The sequence below is a fragment of the Antechinus flavipes genome, chromosome 1, assembly GCF_016432865.1.
Source record: "Antechinus flavipes isolate AdamAnt ecotype Samford, QLD, Australia chromosome 1, AdamAnt_v2, whole genome shotgun sequence".
Lineage (NCBI taxonomy): Eukaryota > Metazoa > Chordata > Mammalia > Dasyuromorphia > Dasyuridae > Antechinus > Antechinus flavipes.
The window spans coordinates 308,842,736-308,870,388 of NC_067398.1; the positions used below are offsets into that span (position 1 = coordinate 308,842,736).

General features: G+C 35.3%; 1 protein-coding gene across 4 annotated transcripts in view; it reads right to left on the reverse strand.

The window, feature by feature from the left end:
* Positions 1–27,653, reverse strand: part of MGRN1 (mahogunin ring finger 1) — a 101,150-nt gene that overhangs the window by 14,180 nt on the left and 59,317 nt on the right. For 2 of the 4 annotated variants that reach the window (XM_051964544.1, XM_051964559.1), the window contains exons 8-14: positions 25,090–25,137; positions 21,762–21,830; positions 20,146–20,305; positions 4,207–4,316; positions 2,535–2,600; positions 441–664; positions 131–254 (exon numbers count right to left, since the gene is read on the reverse strand). In XM_051964544.1, the coding sequence (XP_051820504.1) occupies positions 131–254; positions 441–664; positions 2,535–2,600; positions 4,207–4,316; positions 20,146–20,305; positions 21,762–21,830; positions 25,090–25,137 (801 nt within the window). The remainder of the gene's footprint in view (positions 1–130; positions 255–440; positions 665–2,534; positions 2,601–4,206; positions 4,317–20,145; positions 20,306–21,761; positions 21,831–25,089; positions 25,138–27,653) is intronic. The other 2 variants (XM_051964551.1, XM_051964565.1) reach the window with 1 other exon arrangement.

Below are 27,653 nucleotides of genomic sequence, written 5' to 3' on the forward strand. Positions count from 1 at the left end.
ATAATGATTAACAAATAACCATTGCTTGCTTTGTCTTCTAAGTAAATACCCCTTAGTATACCGTGTCAGAGAAAATCTTCAGGTAAGCTTCCCAGAACTAGGCTGACAGATTCACAGTGACTGAGCATACCTCTGGTGAACTGCTCTCCCGAAGGGCGAGCTCAGCCCCACTTAGTGGGGGAGGTGAGTCGGAGTCTTCAGACAGTTTCTCTTCATCTTCTTCATGAATAGGAGATGATGGAGAACGCAATGTGCTAGAATGATGTAAGGATGACAAAAAAAACACAACCAGTGTTAGATGCTTGGGTATCACAGATCCATCTCTTCTGATGGTGGACATACATTACTCCTTCTCCCATGATCCTCATAGAGCAGAAGATCTGGGGAGGGTCCAGCCCTTTAAGGTATTTGGAACACTACACACACCCAGAGATACTGACCTGTCTGGAGACTTGTTTGGCTTGTTTTTTTGAAGGCTGCTCTCCAAGGCTCTATCGAGCCCAGCAAGAGGACAACCAGCTTGAGAGAGCCCATCAGAAACCCCTGAATAAGTGATTTCTTCATAAAGAGGAGCTGAAGGAATAGCAGGAGAGATGGAGCGAAGGCCATTCAGAGCTTCCAGCAAAGAGATGGGTTCATATCCAGGTGGGATGTTGTCAGAGTTCTGTGAATTATAGGGAAGAGTTCAGAATAAAACTGGCCTTATTTTAGAAAACCATGCAGCCCTTAAGACATGGGGCCCAAAATGAGATTCCTGTCTTAAAATAGCTCTGTATTTCTGAGAATCTATTTTCTAAGGAACTACTTAATTCTAGCTGGAAATTACTCCTTATTGGGGGCTTTCTTATATGTGATATCACCCTTGAACTGTTTTCACTAATATGGAAACCACCCTCCTTGCAGGTCCCTTTGAAATGCTGCTGAAAAACAAGTCCTTTAGTTACTAAGGGGAAAAAAAAAGGCGAGTACCTATAAAAAGCCCAATAAATAGAGGAGCAAAGTGAAGAAGAAAGCTAATACCTCCTCTACCTGAAAGAAGAGAGAATGTGCTCTAGGATTTTTTTGACCATCTACACTGTCAAGGAAAGGCTTTTCTTTATTCTCTCTTGCTCTCTGAGAAGATCATTATATCACTGTATCTAAGCAGAGACAGAAGCCATGCTATATGGCATCAACCTAGATAGGGGGGAAAAGGGAGATTTACTGAAGAATATAAGAAAATTCATCCTCAGGCTAGGGCTAAGAGCTCCTTCCTGGCTTTCTGTATCTATAATCAAAGAAAGAAAGGAGAGCTAGTGAGTTAGTAGAAGAATGGAAAACATAAGAGAGCTGGAAGGGCAAAGCAAGAGATTCTCATATCAAATGGATCTGAAATACATCTGAAACTCTTGTGTTTCAGTCAAATGCTTGGGATCAGAGCATACTACCTACTCTACACATTCTGAAAGAGAGCAAAAAGCTCTTGTGTTAGGCTGATGAGGCTATGATGGTAGGGATTTGGGGTAGGATATAACAAATACTCTCTTTCAGAAACAGAGTAGCTCTTTCAAGGAGATGAAAAGAAGGAACCAAGGTGGGGCATGGTATGGAAAATGGAAATAAAAAAGGGAGGCAATTGATAGCCAAAGGTGCACTCCCTTCCTGCTTGGGTAACATTTCTATTAATCAATCTGTCAGATTCAGTTTAGCATTTGGTGAGTCAAAAAAATTCTTTTATATTTTCTCTTGTAATATGTCTTGTTTTGGGAATCCTCTCTTTCGTATATGATTTAATCTTTAAAGGTAGATACTTACTCTCCTAATAACTCCTACAGGTATTTTTTTATTTTAACAATTACAACTTTTGAAGTTAAGACTCTCCTTTCGAAAAGCCAATGTGGAGTTATCCTCCTATCTAATCAGTGACTACTAGGAGACACAGCAGTGAACTGCATTTCAATGAGACTTATCTCTAAGTGTCATTTATATGTCTGGGTTGCCCTATCCTGTTCTTCAAGTTACTAAGGACTTCTGGGAAAATTCAGGTCCTGAGACAAAAACCAGTAAATCCAAATACCAAGTGCAGAAAGCAGGGTAATGAGAAACACACACTTATAAGAAATGCCATTTGCAATTAAAAAAAAAAAAAAAAGCAACAACATTAATTCCACCTTCAACATTAGTTCCACTTGCCAGCAGGGGAAAAAAAAAAAAGGTGAACAGAGCATTTAAAAGAAACAAAAGAAGCTTAGCAAAGCTGGCAAGAGAACTTGTAGCTCATGGCTTGGCAAACTGGCTCTTAGCAGGAAGGAGCTCCTGTGCCTACAGACCATTGGTCTCATCTTTCAAAGGAGCAGCTTGGTTCAGAAAGCTCTCTTCCTGTACCTGCACAGAATGACTACAGGGAACTGATCCTGCTTTACTGGATTAAGTAAATGAAACACACTATGGAAGTAAATCCTAATGTTTGGGGAAGAAAATGACTTTCCAAACGAATCTGTTTTCTGGTTGGGGAATGGGGCAATAACGTAGCCATATAGACCAAATACACTTACTGTTTCCCTTTTAGGTTTCTTGCTGGCCAAAGAGACAGGGTTCGACTTTGATTTTTTAAAGGGACACTGTCAAGATAAAAATCATATATTTTACAATAACTAACATCCCTCAAACAATGCTAGAGTTTTCTGAAAGGGAATTTCCCAATTTTCTGATGACTATTTATGTGATAAGATTCTTACCCACCCGCACACATCCCCCACCCACTTGCTGGGCACTGAATGACAACATACAACTAGTCCATTTTCATCAGTTCTTTGAGCCAGGGAGTTTATGACGTAAGAGTAATTGTTAAATACAAAAACAATCCTAAGCACAATCCCACCACCCTACATTCTCATTACTGACCCACTTGAGAAAGGTACAAATTTCTGCTCATATTAGGTTATCTAAGAGCAGTTTTTATAAATAGCCATTTGTCTGAAGTCCGAAGTCCAAATAATCTATGCCAGATGAGTGGCAAAGGAAATAGATTTTATTTATTAAGCTATCAGAATCTCTGTAAGGAAAAGTAGGTGGGAAGGGAAGCTTTGAACACCGAAGAATACGAAGAGTTTAAAAAATATATACAATCTAAATTTGAGGCCTGCATTGCTTGACAGTGTCCCTTTAATTTATCACCTTTATGGGAAGGTGCCCATCCCTGCACTCAAGTAGCAGGACATCAAGCCATGGAACAAACATTCAACTACATGCAGCAGAAACACTGAGTTGTTATAAAAGACAATATGGTCATCGAGTCCTTCAGTTAAATAGCAAAGATCTTTAAAAAAAATTTACATTTTAAAAAAGTAATCATAGAAATGTGTTTCATTTTATGTTAACATGTTTCTGGAGAGTTGTATACAATCCAAGTCTTTGAAAATAATCACAGCCTATTTATTGTACTAGAATGGCTTGCTATGTTATGGTACATCAGATGCTTTGTAAAACAAATAATACTTGGGTAAAGCAATTATTAGCCTTCCTAATTCATAGCACTTCTGAGCTTTAACCTGTTTCAAATTCTTCATTTTAGAGAGGAATTTCTTCAATTTAGAGTGGATTTTCAGGATCTGATTTAAGTGAGGGACACCTGCATTATCAATATTAAGAGCACTTGGATTGATGCAGTCAGCAGTAACTAATTCCCTATATTCGGAAGTACTCAGGACTGAGGAGAAGGGAGGGAATCAGAGACCTTAACTATTTGTCATTCAAAGGGAAGAAATGAGACATCTTATTACAAAACTTATAGGCATCTACTTAGTTTGTTTGAGAATGGGAAGGGAGTTCTGTCAGGAGGCTCAGTCCCGCAGATTGTATTATGAAGTAAAGTGCTGGAAGAAGTATTCATTATTTGCCAGATACAATGGAAGGAAAGCTTCTTCCAAGCAGTTATTTACTACCTCATCCCAGCTAATGCTCAGATACCTGTCCTAACAAAGAAATTGAGGCCCCATACAACTTAGAGGCTCTGTTTGTCCTATGCCAAACAGTTAATTATTTAGAAACATTTGGATGATAACCTGGATATTTTGGCATGACATAAGTAGACGGTCCTAAGTTTCTGAGTAATGAGCCAGTTTCTTAAGTGTAGTTCTTGCTCCTCATCCTAAGTCTTAAAGCTACAAGCCATTTTGGCCAAGAAACTCCTCCTTCTGATGGCTCAGCCAAATATGAGTCACTTACAGAGTGTTCATCGTGATCCATGCTCTGTGCTAAAACAGGACTGAATGAGACAGGGGACAGTGCTCCTGGCTTCTTCCTCACTGCCCGGATCTGTAGGAGGGCCCGAAAAGCTAAGGAAGAAGAGGTAAAATATATCAATCATGGTAACAACTGCTCCTGCTACTATTTAGAATGTACACCACAGTCTGTGGTATCAAATATGCAATCCATCACCATGACTCCCACCAAGTATTTTAGTCAGAGACTGAGTAGGTCTATTAGCTGATCTTTATGTTGTTCCAAAAAAGAACTGATCTATAAATTTACTAGTCAGGTTTCTTTAGCTTGCTGGAATATGCCTAGGACTAAATGCCTAATATTTAGCTTGTGTTTATAGGTGACTAAACCCAAACATCCAGAGCACCCAGGAAGACAACCAGCATAGTGAAGGGCCTCCAGTCCATGCCATATGAAATTCAGTTGAAAGAATGAGGACTATTCAGGCTGGATAAGAGAGTACTTGGGAGGGTCAGAGGTAAGCAACATGAAGTCTTTTAGCATTTGAAGAGTTAATATTGTGTGGTACAGGGATTAGACTTGCTCTATTTGGTGCATTAGGTGAGAACTATGAGCAATGATTGGAAGCTGCAAAGAGAAAGTCTTGATGCAAAAACAAATAAAGAACCCAAACCCTCTCTAATTCAAGCTAATTAAAATGCATTTTTTCAGGAAATGATGGGTCCCCTCTCATTGGAGGTCTTTAAGCAAATGCTGGATGACAACTTGTTGTCTGCTGTACATTCCTGTTCAGAATGGGCTGGAGTTGATGGCCTTTGAGTTCCCAGGCCATTGTCAGTCAGCTTGATACTAGACTTCAGTGACTCTGACAGAGAGTGGAACTGATGCTTCACTTAAATTCAATTCACATGCAAGTTAAGATACCCCATAAGGTCATTGGCCCTCTTTGAGAACAAAAGATGAAAAACAATGCTGAGATTCTATGGAGATTTTGGAGGGCTGTCAAACAAGGAAATGAGAAAGCCCAAACTCTTGTTTCTGGCTTTACTGATGAATTCCTTTGTTACTACAGTTAAATGAAGTTCTCTATGACCGCAATTCTCGAGTCTGTAAATGGAAAATATTATCTATCCCAATAATCCACCCTATAAAGTTATGGATGTTTTAAATTATTAATATGTATTACATATATGTCATCATAGGCACATACACACATATCTGCAAGCGAAAAGAAAGAAAATGAGGACAGATACATGCTAATTCTGAATGGTTAAGGATCAGAAATAAGTTATAAAAGTTACATGTTACATGTTAAAGTCATAAAAGATCAAGGAAGATCATTAAACAATGACTTAAAATTAGCTGAATCTTCAGGGTAGCATCTATGCTCCTAACCTTTCTCTGAAATCTCAGAAGAACTGTCTACTCTAAGAAGCTAGCACATTTTCTTATATTTTAAATCCTAACATACTCCCGGCATTTTTTAAGCATAATATAATGGTTGTTGCTTTCATTGTCAGATATGACTGAAAGAATCATGTCTTGATTCTTTGTGACCCCATTTGGGTTTTCTTGGCAAATTTACTGGAGCAAGTTTTCATTTCCTTCTCCAGCTCATTTTACGGATGAAGAAACCAAGGCAGACAGGCTTAACTGACTTGCTCTAGGGTCACTCAGCTAACAAAGGTCTGATGTCAGATTTGAACTCAGAAAGATGAGTATTTCTGACTGCAGGCTCATCGCTCCAAACACTGTGCCACCAAACTGCTCAAAATCTCTGATGTACCTTAATACTGAAGTACTTTAATACTAAACTGATGTGGTGCAGCCTTTGGGAATGATGTAGTCACCTTGGAAATGTCGCTATTGAGAGTGATGTGGCACAACTTTGGAGAATGTGCATGAAGGAAAGGAAATTGGCCCTCATATCTTTATTCTACTAAACTATCCTTCAAGACGTAGTGGTTTGTCATACAGAAATCTGAGCTGTTACCTTGAACCTGGGTACAAATAATGAGCACTTTTTAGTTTTAAGGACTTTGTATTTGAGGGAGTTTCCTTCCTCCTAAGCAGGCACACTAGATCACAGTTGAGTTCACTCTTTTTCCAATTCTCCCTAACTTTCTAGACCTCACTGTTGCTGTCCCTCTTCCTCCCTGCCTCTGACTTTTAAGTAGAGTCTCTTTATTCTCAACCCATTAAACCCCTTTTGATTAGCTTATGTGCCTTTCATGAAATAAAGTACTCTTTTTGGCTATGAACACACTGTCAGTTTTTCACATTCCAAACCAATGTCCTAAACTAGTGCTTCATCCATACTATATATATATATTTTTAAAAACCCTATCACTTCCATATTTATTACTGCACCTATCAACACAATACATAAAAACAAAAGACATATTCCTCATCAAGTTTCTGAATCTTAACAGTTTACAAAAAGGTAAGACAATAACTTGGGGAGATAACTAGATTTAGTATGGCATAAATTCATATGTCATCTAATTGGCAGTTCTTAACAAGTTGAGCTTGGCCTGTCCCTTTTTTGAGATGTGCCAGATCTTACTGTCAATGACGAAGCAATGGGATTAGCTTTAGCCCTTTCCTTATATCCTGTCCTGTGGGAAATTTTGGCTGTTTTGGGAGGTAAACATGATTGACCTTATTTACTGACATTTTTGAAACATGTAGCACAACCCAAGTGCCCTGACCTGGCTAAGTGGGCATCTCCATTTCTTTGTTCTTGGCAGTTAATTGTCCCCATAAGAACTAACTTAGCCTGAGACACCTGGCCAAGAAATTTCTATAAATATGAGACCCTTTCTTTAGCTTGTTACTGGTCCTCTAAGGACTAAGCCTTCTCACTGTTTGCAATAAAATCTGCCTTAACTGAAAATTGATTTGCTCTCTGAAATTCTTTTTCCCCAAGATACAACTGAACCTAACTGATCCTCATCAGAAGTTTAGTGAGGTTCACTTTCCCACCTTGTTCTGTCTTTATACTACATAGTATAACGTCATTTTATGAGAACCTTGTCAGTACTTATGTATACTGGTATGAAATCCTTTAAAACATTCTTTTCAAAGGTTTAACTCTTTCTAAAACGAAGTCCAAATTCAGAGTAATACTGACATTTTGTATAACGTTCCTAAATCATATTTCTTTTTCTCTGAGTTAAATTCAGCAGATCATAGGTTCAGAAGTTCAGTTTTCCTCTCTGATTTAAGCTTGAAAGTTCAGTTTCCCCTAGAAATCATTTAAAAATAAGCCTATTAGCTCTACATCTAGTATCCTTGACCAATTAAAGTAAATGTGTTATCTAAATACCCTTAGTTATTCTTGCAGGTGGTAAAAAAGAACGCCTAGTGACACTACTGATTGGAGAAATGCAAATTAAGACAACCTCTCAGGTTGGCTAAAATCACAACATAATCATAAATGTTGGAGGGGATGTGGGAAAATTGGAACACTAATATATAGAGTTGTGAAATGATCCAATCATTCTGGAGAGCAATGTGGAAATCTCAAAGGGCTATAAAACTGCACATCCTTTAATCAAGTAGTCTTACTACTGGGATCCAAAGAGATAATAAAAAGGAAAAAAGGACCCATATATGCAAAAATATTTGTAGCAGCTCTTTTTGTAATGGCAAGGAACTAGAAATTGAGTGAATACTCATCAGTTGAAGAATGGATGAATAAGTTACGGTATGTAAAGGTAGAAGGATATTATTGTTCTACAAGAAATGACAAGCAGGCTGATTTTAGAAAAGCCTGTCCTGATGTTGAGTGAAGTGAACAGAACCAGGAGAATACTGTATATAGTAACAAGATTATGTCTTGATCAACTGTGATCTCTTGTCAACAATGCAATGATTCAAGGCAATTCCAATAGACTTGGGATAAAAAATGCTAATCACTGTCTAAGATGACAGGAAAGGATAATGATAAATGTTAGAAGAGATGTGGGAAAATTGAGACACTAATGCAGTGTTGGTGGAGTTGTGAAATGGTCAAACATTCCGGAGAGCAATTTGGAACTAACCCAAAGGGTTATAAAACTGTGCATACCCTTCAACCCAGCAGTGCCATTACTGGATCTATATCCCCAGGAAATCATAAAGGAGGGAAAAGGACTCCCATGTACAAAAATGTTTGTAGTGCCTCTTTTTGTGGTAGCAAAGAATTAGAAAAGAAGTGGATACCCATCAATGGGGGAATGGCTGAACAAGTTGTGGTACATGAAGGTACTGGATTATTATTGTTCTATAAAAAATGATGAACAAGCTGTTATAGAAAGGCCTGGAAAGATTTACATGAAACAAAACAAGCAGAATCAGGAATATATTGTACACAATAACAATAAGAATGTGCGATGATCAATTTGAAAGGCTTGGTTCTTCTCAGTAGTTCAATAATCCAAAGCAATCCCAATAGATTTTGCACAGAAAAGGCCATCTGCCTCCCAAAAAAGAACTATAATGTAAATCAACACATGCTATATTCACTTCTTTTTTTCTGTTGTTTTTTTTTTTTTCATCTCTCCCAGGGTTTTTCCCTCTTGTTCTGATTTTTCTCTTCCAACATGATTCATAAAGTAATGTGTATTAAAAATAAATAAAGTTACTACAATTAAAAAAAAAAAAAAAAGAAAATGCCAATTACATCCAGAGAGAGAACTATGGAGACTGATTGTGGATTAAAGAATAGTATTTTCACTTTTTTTGTTTGGTTGTTTTTTCTTTCTTTGTCATAGTTTTTTGTTCCCTTTTGGTCTGATTTTTCTTGCATAACATGACAAATATGGAAATATGTTTAAAAACATTGCACATATTTAACCTATATCACAATGCTTGCTATCTTGGAGATGAGAAAAATTTGGAACATAAAGTTTTACAAAGATGAATGTTGAAGACTATCTTTACATGTATTTGGAAAAATAAAATACTATTAAAAAAAAGAATACCTAATGACAAAATGAAGTGAGAAGTTGTTAGCCACAAATTCCTGATTTCCATCCAATCATATTTTTTCTCATGCCTATGATAGTTTAGGCCAGGGGTCCTCAAACTACGGCCTGCGGCCAGATGCGGCAGCTAAGGACTATTATCCCCCTCACCCAGGGCTATGAAGTTTCTTTATTTAAAGGCCCACAAAACAAAGTTTTTGTTTTTACTATAGTCCGGCCCTCCAACAGTCTGAGGGACAGTGAACTGGCCCCCTATTTAAAAAGTTTGAGGACCCCTGGTTTAAGTTTTGTAACAAATCATATTGTTTCCCTATCTATAGGGCCGCCTTTTTTTTTTTTTTTTTTGTCTCCTTCTTTTCTCTCTAAAAATGATCTGTCCACTTTCACTCAGAATTTTTGGCATGCTGAGGAGTTAAAAACTTTTACTGGTAACTGCTAGCCTTACCAATAAGCTGAATGAATTGCGACTGTTGGCAAGCCAGCCAGGAGGCAAAAAAGAGACCCCCAACTCTGGGATTCCCTAGAATGATCCCACTGAGGGACAGAGGCATTTCTCTGCATAGGATTGTCCTGGAGGCCACATTCCTCCTTGGTCAAAACTCTTCTAAGTCAACCGCCCTCCCCTCCACCCCCTCCATTCCAGAAATTGTAACTTTGCTTTTATGTCTTTGCATCATGTTTGTGTTTAGTGTATTTGGCAAGAACTGGCAAATAAAAACCTAGAAAACTCCCCAAATTGATAAGCTCCTCAAAAAAAATTTTTTTTTTCTCCAAAGGAGGCTCCCAGCTAAGGCAGAGGAGTGATCAAAAGATGCCTATCAATGGAACCACATTAATGAAGTCATAAACTAAATCCCAGGTCCCTCACTACCACTGACAGAAGAATAGGTTAAATCCTGGGGTTCTTGATATAATTGGTGAGAAGGAAGTGACACTTCCTATTCAAAGAAAGACTAGGGAATAACTTAAGTCTGAAAACAGAAACACTTCCCAGCAAGAAGGGAGTAACTTAGAGCCACTGAAGATTGGGTGGAATGACAAAAAATAGTCTCTCTAACCATCACTCCAGAATACCCTTGCCCAAACTGAACCAAGATATAGAAGAAAAGTTCCACATGGAAATCTTTGTTTCCTAGTTTGCAGAAATATATGGCATTTTAAGTTAATTCAAGACTAAATTTATAATTGCTGTGAATTCTTAAAATGTGGTATAATGTTTTTATAAATACCGAAATTCTTTAGTAAATTTTAGGTAAATATTTTGTAAGATTTGTTTTAAGGAAAAACAAGAATAACTTTGTGAAAGAAGCATGAAAACAATATTTAGACCTTTATTACTCTTTCCTTGGAGAATAGCAGATTTATTGTTGTAGTGCTAATAGAGGAAGTCACAATCACTGATTAGACAAAGAGAAAAGCTCTCTTTAAATCAGGGAGCTACTTAAAAGTAAATAAAATCTAATTTGGAAGAGTGTTTCCTTGTGATCACCATTAATTTTTTGTAAGTTCTAAAGTACCCTAAAGACAACAGTATTATAATTAAAGAGTTATATATATATAAAAATTGTGCCAAGTTACAAAGGAGAAATACAGTGGAGTAAAGATGGGTTGTATAGCTAGTACAGAATACGACTGGGAAATGAACAGTGGAGGAACTGAGAAAGTGGAAGAGATGTCAGATAAAAATAAGAAAGGTCCAGTTTTGCAGGGCTTTAATCAAAGTCCAATGAAAACGTATTAAGAGAATGAAAGAGAGGAAATTTAGACAAATAGAATTTGAAAGTAAAAGGGATTGGAATTTTGAAAAGAGATTTGGGAGAGGTTTTTGATTTCCTGAGATAAGAAGGATATGAGAAATCATGTGGTTATCCTTTATGATACAGAGACTGTAATAATATATTTGCAAAATGAAATTACATAAAGATAGTATACTAAGATTCTGTCCTTGAAGGGCCATTAGAAGAGCATATTTTATTTATTTTGTGAGGAATATAAAATCCTCATAGATCCTAAAAGTGGAGGTATGGAGATATGAAGCTGTCACATAAAGCCCTTTCAGTTTAAAAAAAAATATCCAGAGAATAGTAGATGTCTCTGGAAAAGATGACGCTACCCTCTTTAAGTACTTGGGTATGTTTAGGTTGAAAAAAAGAAATAACTGATTTGGGTCTTTTGGGCAATTTAAAAGGAACTTTAAAAGAAAGTTCTGAGAAAGTAGGAATGTCACCACAAATCTTTGAAACCGATCTAATTGAAAACAGGCTCTAAATTTTGAAGTATTTTGAAGTATTGCCAACTAATGGCCCTTTGTGGGAAATATTTTTGGTTGTTGAAATTTAAATTGTTACCATTATTAATTACAAATTCAGATTTGATTTGGATGGAATTTTGTTTTGAAACTAAATAGGATAACTGTGGAAAATTAGAACCTAATACAAACTATAATTATTATGTGGCATGAACATGATCCCAGATCAATAAAATCCTATGTCAGATCTATTTGAATTTTTTTTAATTTAAATTTTATTTTATTTAATAATAACTTTGTATTGACAGAATCCATGCCAGGGTAATTTTTTACAACATTATCCCTTGCACTCGCTTATGTTTCGTTTTTTCCCCTCCCTCCCTCCACCCCCCTCCCCAAGATGGCAAGTAGTCCTATATATGTTAAGTATGTTGCAGTATATCCTAGATACAATACATATTTGCAGAACCGAACAGTTCTCCTGTTGCACAGGGAGAATTGGATTCAGAAGGTAAAAATAACTCGGGAAGAAAATCAAAAATGCAAATAGTTCACATTCGTTTCCCAGTGTTCCTTCTCTGGGTGTAGCTGTCTCTGTCCATCATTTATCCATTGAAACTCAGTTAGGTCTCTTTGTCATAGAAATCCACTTCCATCAGAATACATCCTCATACAATATCGTTGTCGAAGTGTATAATAGATCTATTTGTCTTAATGACCTTAAGCAAGTTACCTTACCTCTGCTTATTTCAGTTCCTAGTATTATGAATGATGATTCATCTCTTGGGATTATTTTAAAGATCAACATGATGTAATGATTATGAAATGTTAAATAGTGTCTGGCATATAGTAATCACTATGTGAATGTTAACTATCGTTATTACTTCTTTAACTGAATAATTACTCCACACTGGGTAATTCTATATTGAATTTTAAATAAAATTACTATAAAATGCTAAAGGCAATAAAAATGAATAATTTTCTTTTCACCCCTCAGTAATATTTTATAACTTGGAAATGGCATTTGGCTGAAATGATATTATTTAACTGGTAATAGGTTCTGTTTCATGTTTTAAATACAAGACACTGTATATGTTATTATTGTGTTTCTAACTTGTATTGTGATTTTGGGGAATCCATTTCTTAATGAGATAATGAAATTATACTGTTGGAAAATTTAATTCATAATATGTATATAATAAACTTCAATAAAGGCCACTTCATGATGTTAAAACCTGCTTAGTATTTGAGTATATTCTTTGGAACCATTTGCTTGGCAAGATCATAAACTCTTATCAGTCCTGTAAAAGAACTTATTAAATATTGTTAAATTCCAAAACAATGAATTAGTTTAATAAGAAAATGGGATCCAAAGGAAGAGGGAAGACTTAGAAGTTTGTTTACAGTGTAGAAATGATTTGATGGTCAATAATTTTAATAATCTAGTCTCTGACAAATCCAAAGACCCCAGCTTTTGGGATAAGAACTCACTGTTTGACAAAAATCGCTGGAAAAATTGGAAATTAGTATGGTAGAAACTAGGCATTGACCCACACTTAACACCATACACCAAGATAAGGTCAAAATGGGTTCATGACCTAGGCATAAAGAATGAGATTATAAATAAATTAGAAGAACACAGGATAGTTTACCTCTCAGACCTGTGGAAGAGAAAGGAATTTATGACCAAAGAAGAACTAGAGATCATTATTGATCACAAAATAGAAAATTCTGATTATATCAAATTGAAAAGTTTTTGTACAAACAAAACTAATGCAGACAAGATTAGAAGGGAAGCAATAAACTAGGAAAACATTTTTTACAGTTAAAGGTTCTGATAAAGGCCTCATTTCCAAAATATATAGAGAATTGACTCTAATTTATAAGAAATCAAGCCATTCTCCAATTGTTAAATGGTCAAAGGATATGAACAGACAATTCTCAGATGAAGAAATTGAAACTATTTCTAGCCATATGAAAAGATACTCCAAGTCATCATTAAGCAGAAGAATGCAAATTAAGACAACTCTGAGGTACCACTACACACCTGTCAGGTTAGCTAAAATGACAGGGAAAGATAATGTGGATTGTTGGAGGGGATGTGGGAAAACTGGGACACCGATACATTGTTGGTAGAATTATGAACACATCCAGCCATTCTGGAGAGCAATTTGGAACTATGCTCAAAAAGTTATCAAACTATGCATACCCTTTGATCCAGCAGTGTTTCTACTGGGCTTATACCTCAAAGAGATACTAAAGAAGGGAAAGGGACCTGTATGTGCCAAAATGTTTGTGGCAGCCCTCTTTGTAGTAGCCAGAAACTGGAAATGAGTGGATGCCCATCAAATGGAAAATGGCTGAATAAATTGTGGTATATGAATATTATGGAATATTATTGTTCTGTAAGAAATGACCAGCAGGAGGATGTCAGAAAGACCTGGAGAGACTTACATGAACTGATGCTGAGTGAAATGAGCAGGACCAGGAACAACAAAACTATATGATGATCAATTCTGATGGACCTGGCCATCTCCAGCAATAAGATGAACCAAATCAGTTCCAATGAAGCAGTAATGAATTGAACCAGCTATATCCAGCGAAAGAACTCTGGGAGATGACTATGAACCACTACATAGAATTCCCAATCCCTCTATTTTTGTCCACCTGCATTTTTGATTTCCTTCACAGGCTAATTGTACACTATTTCAGAGTCCGATTCTTTTTGTAAAGCAAAATAACTATTTGGACATGTATACATATATTGTATTTAACTTATACTTTAAACATATTTAACATGTAATTGGTCTACCTGCTACCTGGGGGAGATGGTGGAGGAAAAGAGGGGAAAAGTTGGAACAAAAGATTTTGCAATTGTCAATGCTGAAAAATTACAGATGCCTATATCTTGTATATAAAAAGATATAATTAAAAAAAAGAAAAAGAAAAGAGATTCCACGCAAGGAGTTATCTACACTGATGGAAAAAAACCATTACATTAAATCAATGTTGTAAGACATACATATTTACAGAAAATTAATATACACACTCCTAGCATGTAAACATGTAATTTATATATCATGTATAATAAATACCTATGTATATAGAGCAAAAAAATAAAAAATAAACTCAAGTCTTTCTGACTCTTAAAAAAAAAGAAATGATTTGATGATTTGTGATCATGAAAATTATGATGTAAATACCCAGAATAGTATATACTGAAGTTACATCTTGGGCTAACTTGAACTCAATTGATTACAGAATTAACACTTTATTTTTGCCTTTAGAGGTTAATATATAACACCTGAAGAGATTGATATCTGTTACTCTGGAGATTTATGTCAATAAGCCAACGGATTTTTTTTCATATATTCTCTATATAGAATTTCAGAATATAATTATTTTCTTGATTTTTACACCAGGATGAATTTTAATTCAAAAAGAAAAACAAGAAAAAGAAAAGAATGCTGAGTAATTTTATTTTGCAAGATCTAGTAAATGTATTTTATTGCTGTTATTAAAACAACATGAGAGAAATAATAACTATATCTAGCTCTCAATTGTGATTAGTGAAACTTGATATTTGAGATAAAAATTTCTTGGTATTATAATATTTGATAATATCTGAGTTTTAAATTTGGGTATAAATGTGTGCATGATTATTAAGTCAGTAATCCACCATGTGAGAGTAATAGTATGAGCTAATCAAAAGAGAATGTGATCTGAGATCACAGGTGAATATCTGCCCCGGTAAAAGTTCGGATGATGACTTTGGCATGGCCAGAGTTAGGATCCTCTTGACTCCATTTGTTTCCCCATTGTACTAAATTTTTTTTTGGAACAGGAATGCAAGTAATGTAAAATTTTGCTGAATAATTGGCATTTCAGATAATAACTACAACCTTACCTGAAATGAAACAGAACAACTGACATTTTATGTTGAGTCATTATGTGTCCAGAAGCTTAGGCTTTGAGGACTAGTCTTTTTTTATTTATTTTTATTTTTTTTTAGCTTTTTATTTACAAGATATATGCATGGGTAATTTTTCAGCATCGACAGTTGCAAATCCTTTTGTTCCAACTTTTTCCCTCCTTCCCCTCATCCCTTCCCCCAGATAGCAGGTTGACCAATACATGTTAAATATGTTAAAGTATAAGTTAAATACAATGTATATATACATGTCCAAACAGTTATTTTGCTGTATAAAAAGAGTCGGACTTTGAAATATTGTACAATTAGCCTGTGAAGGAAATCAAAAATGCAGGTGAACAAAAGTAGAGGGATTAGAATTCTATGTAGTGGTTCATAGTCATCTCCCAGAGTTCTTTCCCTAAGTGTAGCTAGTTCTGTTCACTACTGCTCTATTGGAACTGATTTGGTTCATCTCATTGTTGAAGAGGGCCATGTCCATCAGAATTGATCATCATATAATATTGTTGCTGAAGTATATAATAATCTCCTGGTCCTGCTCATTTCACTCAGCATCAGTTCATGTAACTCCAGGCCTTTCTGAAATCATCCTGCTGGTCATTTCTTACAGAACAATAATATTCCATAATATTCATATACCACAATTTATTCAGCCATTCTCCAATTGATGGGCATCCACTCAGTTTCCAGTTTCTGGTGCCACAAACATTCTTGCACACACAAAGAGAAGTAAATCTCTTTGGGATATAAGCCCAGTAGTAACATTGCTGGGTCAAAGGGTATGCACAGTTTGATAGCTTTTTGAGCATAGTGAGGACTAGTCTTAATGCAATTACAACCATGTCACTCCTTTTCATAGAAAATTTTCATGTTCAAAGCAGGTGAACTGCAGAATTTTTGTTGTTCCAATACTAAATCTATTAATTAAAAGATTAATGCCAAAACATTTCTGAGTTACAATAACAGTATATAAGTATAAAAGATATTACCAATCTCAGTCTGAATTAGGCAATTTCATATCCTAAGCAATTAATAAGTAAATGAATTCTTGGGTTTGCCCCACCTTTGCTAGTAGTTATGATATGAGTATTCTCTTAGAGAGAAATTAGACAAAATTTGTAGACAAAGATGTAATGTAAAAGTTTTCAAATTAAATGGGGTAGTAAATTTTGAAAAAGGAACAGGAACAGTTTTCCCTAAGAACTAGAATATATAAAAGTATATAATTGGTTTACAAATGTTTCTAATTTGGAGCTTCTTGAGCAAGACTTGGTGCTTTAGAAATACCAATTTAGTAAATATGTGAAGACCTCAGTGATGGAAGAGATAAAATTCTGAAAGATTAGAAGGCTATTGTAATCGTTCTGTTAAAAGATTTGGAGGATCTATTCTACTTATATAAGAAGAGAGAAAACGAGGAAGGTGAAAGGCCTTGTAGCAAAAATCCACAAGATTTGGTACCTGATTGGAAATAAAGTCATCTGGGTGACTAGAAAAATGGTGTTATTCTCAACAAAAATGGTATTTTCCTCTTTACTTCAAAGCAACTTCTACCTTTGGTTCCTATTTCTACACCCTGGGTCAAACATAACAAGGGTGATATTTGTTCCATGTGACAACCTCCAAATATATGAAAAATCCGATTATAAACATTTATTAAGCACCTACTATGTATCAGGCAGTATGCTAAATGTTGGAATTGCAAAGAAAGGCAAAAAACAAGGACTCAGATTAATGGGAAGACAAAAATGCAAACAACTATGCACAAACAATCTATATACAGGATAAGTTTTAAATAGTCAGAAAGGGAAGTCACTAGAATAAAGGGATTTGGGAAAAGCTTCTTGCGGAAAGTAGGAGTTTTAGCTGGGACTTGAAGAAAGCCGGCAAAGCCAAGTAGTGAAGATGAGCAAAGAGAAGTCCATGCATGAAGGAAATCTAATGAATATGAGAGTCAGGATTTGGAATCTTATTCTAGGAACAATAAGGAAGCCAGTGTCAGATCAAACTGTGTGAAGAAGTTATACAGCTAGAAAGGTAGGAAAGGGAAGGAAAGGACTCTGAATGCCAAACACAGGATTTTATATCTGGTGCTAGAGGTGGTAGCTGATGGGTATAATGTAGTGAGGGTTGGCAGAACATGGTTATTGCAATAGTCCAGATGTGAGACGGTAGGGTCCTGAACCAAGTGGTAGCAGTATCAAAGGAGAGGAGATATATGTGAGAGATATAAAGGTAAAACTGACTGAGCTTGGCAACACACTGGATATGAGGAGTGAGAGTAAGGGATCACAGATGATACCTAGGCTGTGAGTATAGATGATAGAGAAGAGAGTAGGCAATAATGTATATAATGGTGGTATCTTCAACAAAATAATAATGAAGTTCAGAAGAGGAGAGGGACTAGGATGGGGGGAGGGATAATGAATTCAGTTTTGGACATGCTGAGTTTTAGATGAACACTAGATAGTTGAATATGCAAGATGGAAGATCAGCAGAGTGAACTGCACTCGATAAATAGATGTGAGTATCACCAGCAAAGAGATAATTGAATACATGAGAACTGATGAGATCATCAAACAAAATAACATAGAGAAGAGAAGCAGAACCAAAACAGATGCCTGAGAAATCTCTTTGCAGGAGTGACCCAGATGAATATACAGCAAAGGAGACAGAGAAATAGGCAAATAAGTAGAAGAACCAGGAGAAACTAGTATCACAAAACCTGGAGAGAAGAAAACATAAAGGAGGTGGCAGATAGATTAAAGGATGAAGACTGAGAAAAGGACATTAGATTAGAAATCAAGAAATCAAGAACTAGAAGGGATCTCAGAAGTCAATTAGTTTAGTATTTCACTATACAGACAATAAAACTGAGATGCAGAAGGAGTAAGTGCTTTACCTAATATCCTACATACAATAAATGGAACAATCATGGCTTGAATCCAAGTCCTCTGATTCTAGATCTAGTATTTTTTCCCCCTCTATAACCTCCTCATTCTAGTTTTTTCTTTTCTTTTCCAGGGTATGCAGACACAATAAAGTCAACTTATTCTCAAAAGGTATTAAATTGAGGTTCTTCCCCATTCTCGTCCTCTCAGGACACTCCAAGACATATTCTTCCTTAAATGTGGTGCCCAGAACTGAACATAGTACTTTAGACAGGGTCTGATCATTTATTAAGCACACACTATAAATCAGGCACAATACTAAGGACAGGAGAGATAATATAGGATATATAAGATACACACACACACACACACACACACACACACATACAAAGTAACCTTGGTATAAAAGGCATTAAGAACTAGAGGTATCCACTACATAGAATTCCCAATCCCTCTATTTTTGTCTGCCTGCATTTTTAATGTCCTTCACAGGCTAATTGTACACTATTTCAAAGTTCAATTCTTTTTGTACAGCAAAATAACTGTTTGGGCATGTATATTAATATTGTATTTAATTTATACTTAAACATATTTACCATGTACTGGACAACCTGCCATCTGGGGAAGGGGATGGGGGGAGGGGATGGGAGGAAGAAGGGGAAAAATTGGAACAAAAGATTTGGCAATTGTCAATGCTGTAAAATTATCCATGCATATAACTTGTAAATAAAAAGCTATAATAAAAAAGAAAGAAAGAAAACAAATTGAGAATCTTAAAAAAAAAAAAGAACTAGAGGCATCATCTGCAATAGGTGGTGTTTGAATTGACTCTTAAAAGAAACCAGGGATTCCAGGAAGCAGAGGATGGATGGAGATCATTTCAGGCATGAGACAGAGCCAGTGTAACAGCATAGTGATGGGAAGTGGAACACTACATATGAATTATCCAGTTGGGTTTTTGTAAGATTTTATATTTGTCCCTACTACCTGACACCTTATTAGACTTGGTTCAGTGTTCCATTGAAATATGATTAACATATAACACATTAGAGATCCCTAAAAGCTTTGCATCATCTGCAAATTTGAATAGGAGGCCATCTAACTTTTTATCCAAATAAAAGATAAAAAAGAAAGTTCAAGAGCAGAAGGCCATGTGCTCAGATCCCTGGTACAATTCACTAGAGACAACCTGCTAAGCTGATATAGAATGAGTATTGAATCTACCTAATTTTACTGTAGTAGTCGACATCTTTATTGTGCTCAAGAATAACATTCCAGAATTTATCAAAAGATTTGCTAAAATTTTGGTATATCACTCTTGGGCATATGTCCCAAGCTAAAGACAGTGGGAAAGGTCCTGTATTCAAAGTAGCATTTTTTAGGGAAGCAAAAAATTTAAAACAACGTAGATGCCTATCCACTGAGGAAGAGTTGAATCAGTTCTAAAAAATGAAGAATCTAAAAATAGAAAAACTGTATAAACTTGTAAACTGATGCAGAGTGAAAAAATCAGAACCAAGAGAACAATATAAACAATGGCAATAGTAATGTTAAAAAAAATTACCACTAAACAACATAAAAATTCATATTAATATGATGGGAATATAATCTTGATGCTAGAGAACTGATAATGAAACTTACCTCCCTCTTCTTGACAGAGATGGAGAGGACCACACATGGTAAGCAGCATACATTGTTTACATGGTTTATGTGTTGCTTTATTTTCTTTAACCATTCTTTTTCATATAAGAAGAGGTATTGTTGGGAAGCAATAGTGATATTAAAACTACACTATGACTTCCCCCCACCAAAAAAATCTTAAAAAACCAATTCTATGTTTTATGTAAACTTTTGCTGCAAAATTCTCCTATTGGGGACCACATTTTTTTCCAGAATACTCACGTAGCCTGCAGATGGGACAATTATTTGCTTGATAGCGTAGAGTATCAGCACATGAGTTACAAAGGCAAAGGTGTCGGCAGGGAAGGATCAGGGTGTCTCGCAGATCAGATAGACACACAACACATTCGTTGCTGTTATCGCTGTTCTCATCATCAGAGGGCTGTAACAACAAATAATGTCCAAATTAGCTTCTTTTAAGATTCTAGGGAAAATAGGGGGCAGCAGATGAATACAATGCAACAAGGAGAAAAGAACCATAGAGAAGGCAGATTCTTCCCAGCCAGAGCAAGATCTTCCTATCTGCAGTTTTTGGGCTAGACAACAAACAAGTCTTATTTACTTTGTGCAAGACAAATTTTGAACAATTCAAGCCTGACCAAAAGTTTGAAGCTAGGTGTTAAAAAAAATTTTTTTTTTATTTGTTTGTTTTTGTTTTTGTTGGTGAGGCAAGTGGGGTTTACTAGCTTGCTCAGGGTCACACAGCTAGTAAATATTAAGGGTCTGTGGTCACAATTGGACTCACGTCCTACTGACTTCAGGGCCGGTGCTCTATCTACTATGCCTTCTAGCTGCCCTAGTGTTTAAAATTTGAAATATAATTTACCTGTCCTCTCTTAGCCAAAACCAATGATAATCCATTAAAACTCTCAGTTTTAAATTTTCTTTTGCTGAAGTGGCAAAACCAAACTACCAAATGAATCATTAACCCACACAGATTCTCAATCCTGGGCACCAACATGGAAACCCTGCTCTTGCCATTCCATCAAATGTTCTCTACTTGAGTAGAGGGGAAGAGTAGAGCAAGGGGAAACATCCTTAGTAGGAGGTACATTCAGGAGTATTTAAAAAAAAAAAAACTTCTGTCATCCTGACACTCTCTTATCTTTCTGAGGAGAGGGGAAAGTAGGGGTTGTGAGAGGAAACAGACAAAGCAAGTCCTCGTACAATGCACAACAGTGATCTTTAAGAGAGCCTGCAAAGTGCTTTTAGCTAGTAACCCACTATACAACTGTGTTTAATATCATGGTGGGCTGTGAGACCATTTCATGTGTTATAGTACCTTATAATGAAATCCTTTTGGCAATCCTTACACCCCTGGATGGGGTCAAATATAGATCTGTTTTGTACTGAATTCTGTTTTGTGGAAAGACAAGTTTTTGCAAAGTTCCCACTTACTAAGATACCTTACAGGAGCTCAAAGTCTTTTACACCTAAGCATATTCCTGAATAGTAGAGACAGCATAAAACTTTCTTATATGATGGAGAAAATTCATTAGGCAGAGGAGAGAAGTAATTTGCTAAAGACTACTCAGCTGTTTGACAGGAAAAGATCTCAGAAACCTTTACTGCTGTATTCCCTATTTATGTCTCAGGTGGGATAGAAAACAATAAAAAGGCCTAGAACTAACAGTAAGTACTCATAGTCCATACACAAAAGAAATGTCTACTTTCTTGAGAGGCTAATATGGCAAGAGAAAAGTGAGTCTTGGAGTAATTGTGTTTTATATAGACAGGAGCTATCTGAACCTACTTCCTTCTCCCTCAAAAAAAGTCTCATTACTCAAAATCTAGTTACAAGTAATACTCAATAAACAGTTACTAACTCACAAACCTACCTTAGTTTCCTGGTTGTTTTTGTTCTCAATACCATAGATTTCCTGGAGGAGGTAGCTAACTCGATCCACCTAGGAAAAAAAAAAAACAAAAAACAAAATACTTTGTTTCTATACCACTCTGCCTTATCACTAAATTATTTTATAGAGGAAAGGGTTATTGTAGAGAGCTTCTCAATACCAATAGGCATTAGATGTTGGTCTAGATAAATAAGCTATGACCCAATTAGTTTCATTCTATTTCACAGGCACAGATGATATCACAGACTAAACTAGCCATCTCAGGAACAAATTACTGTTGCTCATAAGAGGAACCAAATGTGACAGTGCAAATGCAAATTCATTCCAATTTCTATAAATAACCTAAAGTTTTTTGTGTGGACATTGAGCCCACTGTGGAGTCTCTAATGATATCCAATGATAGTCTCTAAAATTTTTAAATATTGCCTTAAGATAAATATCTCTGCTCATTAGGCACCAGAATATTTTCTCCTATTAGTAGGATATATTCCTAGTTAGGAGTTTTTTTTATTCTTGGGTTGGGCTTTTCAAGAGATACAGATGAAATATGTTATTTTTTCATCATCTCTTTCTTACATATGTATAAGATAATATCTTCTTATCTTTTTTGAAGCAATTTCCAGGTTGAAGACCATGAACTAAATACCACTTAAAGTCATCTTCAAAGGATAAAAGATTAAAGAATTTGAAAAAAGTTTTCAGAAGAATTATAAACTATTAAGAATCATAAGAAAGAATGATTCCAATCACTATTAGTAAAAGAAATGCAAAACAAAGCAACTCTGAGGTTTCCCCTCAAACCTAGCAAATTGGCAAACATGACAAGATATGGGAATAGTTAATATTGGCAGAGGTGTGGAAAGACAGGCATACTAATATACTTGATTTGTAAAATGTATCAGTCATTTCAGAAAGCAATATGGAATTATGTTAAGTGAGAAAAATGGCATAGCCTTTGATCTAGAGTTCTTACTATATGACAAGAGGAAGGTCAAAGATAGAAAGAAAGGTCCAATATACATCAAAATATCTATAACACTTTCTATAGTAATTAAAAACAGAGCAGATGCTCCTTAATTGGAATGTCTAAATAAATGGTTCTACAGAATGTAAAGGAACAAAGAATATAAGGAGATGTCTGAAAGCCCATTGATATGGGATTTTCCTTCTTGGTGTAGATGAATACCCTGCCCTAAGTGAGGGGCAGGACAGAATTGTCAAGATATAGTTTCTGTTCTTAACCCCTTTGGAAATTCTTGAATGAGGAATCCCCCTTCAGACTTTCCAAAAGTTTTCTTTGAGCATCGAATTGGCTTCTAGATTCAGGAGAGAAGGTGAAAGAGATTAACCCCATTTTAGGTTGCTGAAGGAAAATCTTGGAAAGATATGAGAGGATTACTCTTTGTGACTCCATAATCTAAAATACCCTTTTCTGGACACCATTCATTCCGTCATTCCCAAGAAACTGATTGAAACATAGTAAACAATTTTATGAAATTTTTCATTCACTTACATTAATGAATTTAGCTGATGTTATTAGCTTTGATGAACTGCTGTTCCTATTTTATTATTTTTTTCTTTTTAATTATAGAGAATAACTCTCTGGGTGGGAAAAGAGAGAGGGAATTACTGGGAAATCAAGTGATATAATAAAACTAAAGATAGCCATAAAATTTTTAAAAGAATACCAATCCCATTTTAAATACGATTTACCTCTCCAATCATATATGAGTTATACTTTTCACAATAATCATTTTCAAAGATTATTTGTGAAATTTGAGACAAAATTTCTATATTTCCATGCTCCCCCACAGAAATTCTTCTGATTTACACTTGCAACTTTGCTGAGTTGCACTGTCAGATCCCAATTTAAAATATTAAAGATCCTTTGGTACTTCAGTTTTTGTTTTTGTTTTTCTCTTTCTATGCCCTCCAGAATTTCTGGAATTCTCTATCTCAGTGCCTTTGACAAAGCCTTGTTTCCTGAGCATTGTGGGTATGTGTCTTTGATAACTAGACCCTACCTTGTTTTTTTTCCAAAATAATATTTTCTCAGTGCTATTCTGGAGATGAAGTGACAATGGAAAACTGGACTCCTGCAAATAGCCGGGTACCAAATGCAAGAAAGTTAACCATTAAATATCTTTTAAAAAATGGAAGTATTGAAAACACATTTTTTATAATTTGCTTTAAAAAAGATAAATGTATTGAGAAGCAAAGTGGTTTATTACAGCATTGGGGCCTTAAGTCAGGAACTCCTGGGTTCCAGTCCTATGTTTCATTCTGGCTGTGATTCATCCCAGCAACTATCTGAGACTAAAATTTATAGTGTCACTGATAACCATTAGTAGAGGCAGTTTCCTTATTAGAAGTTGCTTCTAGCAGTAAAATCACAGTTCCTGCTCCTTTCCACAAATAATTTTTTAAAAGAAATACATTTAAAAAATACATTTTATAGATGTACTTCATTTTATATCATAATGACTTCCTAAAACATTTTCATCCATATAGAAAAGAAAAAGAGTTATGTAAAAACATTCAACACAGTGAATGCATCTGACAACATTCTGCTCTAGGAGTACCACTCTGTGTGAAAAAGAAACAGATTAGTTTCATTAAATTCAGACTTGGGCTTATTTTTAGTAATTTTTTTTCATTTATATTGCCACAGTCATAGTTGTTCTGGTTCTGTTTACTTTATCAATAGCTCTAATTTTGTTAAGATCACTTTCTGATGGCATCTACATTTGTGAATATTGAAATATGTGAATCAAAGGTGGCTCACCTTAAACAAACTCTTTCCTGGGTCCTAAAACTGACCATTAACAGAAAGAGCTTGTTTTATGATTGTCCTCCTGGTATAAGGGAGTCCCTTCTGATTCAAGATAGGGGAACCTGCCAGAGGCCTGATAAAATATAGCTTCAGGCTTCAAATGACATAGCCAGTTCCATAAGAACTGTTGACTTTAGTAAAGACAACTGTCTAATTTCCTCTGGAAAAGACTGGGTTTGGTCCATTTGGTTGGGATTGTGCAACCTACTTTTTCCATACTTTCATCTTTTCTATTCTCAATTGCAACATGTCTGTGGTAAACAATATCACAATATTGTGATTTGTAGTTTCAGTATTTGTAATCTTCTATAATAGGGATAATAACAGAAGAGGAACTTGTATCCTCCATCTCCTTTTATGAATATTTAAGCAAAAAAAGATATTATGCTCTAAGAACTTCAGTAAATAAAATTGTTATTTTCTTTTAACCAAATACATTTAAAACATTTTAAATTAAAAAAAAGATAACACACTTACAATCTGCTTCTGTTTTAAAGGTTTCACAGAGAAGCTGCCATCAACATGCTGTAGAAGAGAAAAGATCTGTAAATGGAAAGACTAATATACTGTAGGTCAACTATAGTCATTTTTTAGTAATGGTTTTCTGGGAGAATTTCTAGAAAAGGAACCCAAATCTCTTTTTCCTTTTCCCCTATAATGGTTAAGAATGTTCGCTGGCTTTTTCTCTGATTCACCAAGAATGATCCCCGAGTCAACAACATTGAGTGACTACTGTGTAAAAGGGCACTGTGTTAAGTTCTGTGGAAGACAAAATGTGAAGGTCTAGATGCTGCTCTTAAGAAACATATTATAATTAGGAATAGAACTAAAAATGGATGGGAAATAATGGTTAGAAAATGAACTACAATGCCCGGCAAATGAGTCTCAGTTACCAAGCAACTACAACTTTCTCAAAAGTCCCTGGCTTGCATAATGGGGGCATTTACCATTAACAAAAACAAACTATAAAATGAATTCCTACTGCTATAGCAAACACAATTCAGAAAGGGACTGACATTTTAGGAACATGGTGATTACAAAGTTAAAGTAGAAATAATATGTCTTTGCAAATACTTATGCATTCATAGCACTTTAGCAAAATTATCTCTCTTTAAAAAGAGATACTATATCCCAAAGAAATCATAAAAGAAGGAAAAGTACCCACATGTACAAAAATGTTTGTAGCTGCTCTTTTTGTGGGGGCAAAGAACTGGAAATTGAGTGGATGCTCATCAATTGGGGGAATAGCTGTAAGTTATAGTATATGAAAGTAATGGAATATTATTGTTCTATTAAAAAATGATGATCAAGCTGATTTTAGAAAGGCTTGTAATACCCTTTGATCCAGCAGTGTTACTTCTGGGCTTATCTCTCAAAGAAATACTAAAGAAGGGAAAGGGACCTGTATGTGCCAAAATGTTTGTGGCAGCCCTGTTTGTAGTGGCTAGAAACTGGAAATTGAATCGATGCCCATCAATTGGAGAATGGCTGGGTAAAATTGTGGTATATGAATGTTATGGGATATTATTGTTCTGTAAGAAATGACCAGCAGGATGAATACAGAGAGGTTTGGAGAGACTTACATGAACTGATGCTAAGTGAAATGAGCAGAACCAGGAGATCATGATACACTTCGACAACGATACTGTATGAGGATGTATTTTGATGGAAGTGGATTTCTTCGACAAAGAGACCTAACTTCGTTTCAATTGATAAATGATAGACAGAAGCAGCTACACCCAAAGAAAGAACACTGGGAAATGAATGTAAACTATTTGCATTTTTATTTTTCTTCCTGCGTTATTTTTACCTTCTGAATCCAATTCTCCCTGTGCACAAGAGAACTGTTTGGTTCTGCAAACATATATTGTATCTAGGATATACTGCAACATATTTAACATATATAGGACTGCTTGCCATCTAGGGGAGGGGGTGAAGGGAGGGAGGAGAAAAATCAGAACAGAAGCGAGTACAAGGGATAATGTTGTAAAAAAAATTACCCTGCTATGGGTTCTGTCAATAAAAAGTTATTATAAAATTAAAATAAATTAAAATAAATTAAATAAAAAAGAAAATCTCAAACAGGGTCATGAAACACCTGATGACTGAAAATGGCTAAATAGCAAATTATATTTAAAACTATGTATGACTTGTGCTTTTGGAGTAATCAATCAGATAATCAATAAACATTTTAATCACTTAAAAAAAATAGAAAGGCTTGTAAAGATTTACATGCATTGAGGCTGAATGAAATAAGCAGAATTAGGAAAACACTGTACACAGCAATAGCAACACTGTACAATGGTCAACTATGATAGACATGGATCTTCTCAGTGGTTCACTGATCCAAGGCAATCCCAATAAACTTTGGATGGAAAACACTCCAGAGAGAGAACTGTGGAAACTGAATGTAAATCAACATATGCTATGTTCAATTTTTTTTCTTGTTTTTTTTTCCTTGTAGTTATTCCCTTTTGTTTTGATTTTTCTCTCCCAACCTGATTCATATGGAAATACGTAAAAATAAAATAAAATAAAACCAAAAAGATTCCTTAAAATTTTTTTTTAGAAAATTAGAAAGCTTTGAAATAAATAAAAAAAGATACTCTACAAACACCCTTTTTTACCAATTCAGAATGACTTATTTTCTCTCCAATAAGAATGTCTTTGAATCTTTTCCAAAGCAGGACCATATACCATTCCTACCTGCAGCCTAAGTAGTATCTTCTTTTTTTTTTCTTTTCAATCAAACCGCTTCTGAAAAGCTACTTCTTCTGCAAACCCTTTTTTAGATAGATGATATAAGAGCTGACTATTCCTTCCCTTTGCTCAGTTCACTCATGAAACTCAGAAAATAAACTCCATGAATTTTTCTTCTAATTATGTGTGTAGTTAACCAAACTTTCTTACTTCTGGCTTCCCACATATAAAATATACAAAATGCAATTATTTTCTGGCTTGTTATCATGTCTTCATTTGACTCTGTGAACCCATACACATGCCCTTAAATTTTAAATTTCTAAAGGATAGTCTACATAAGT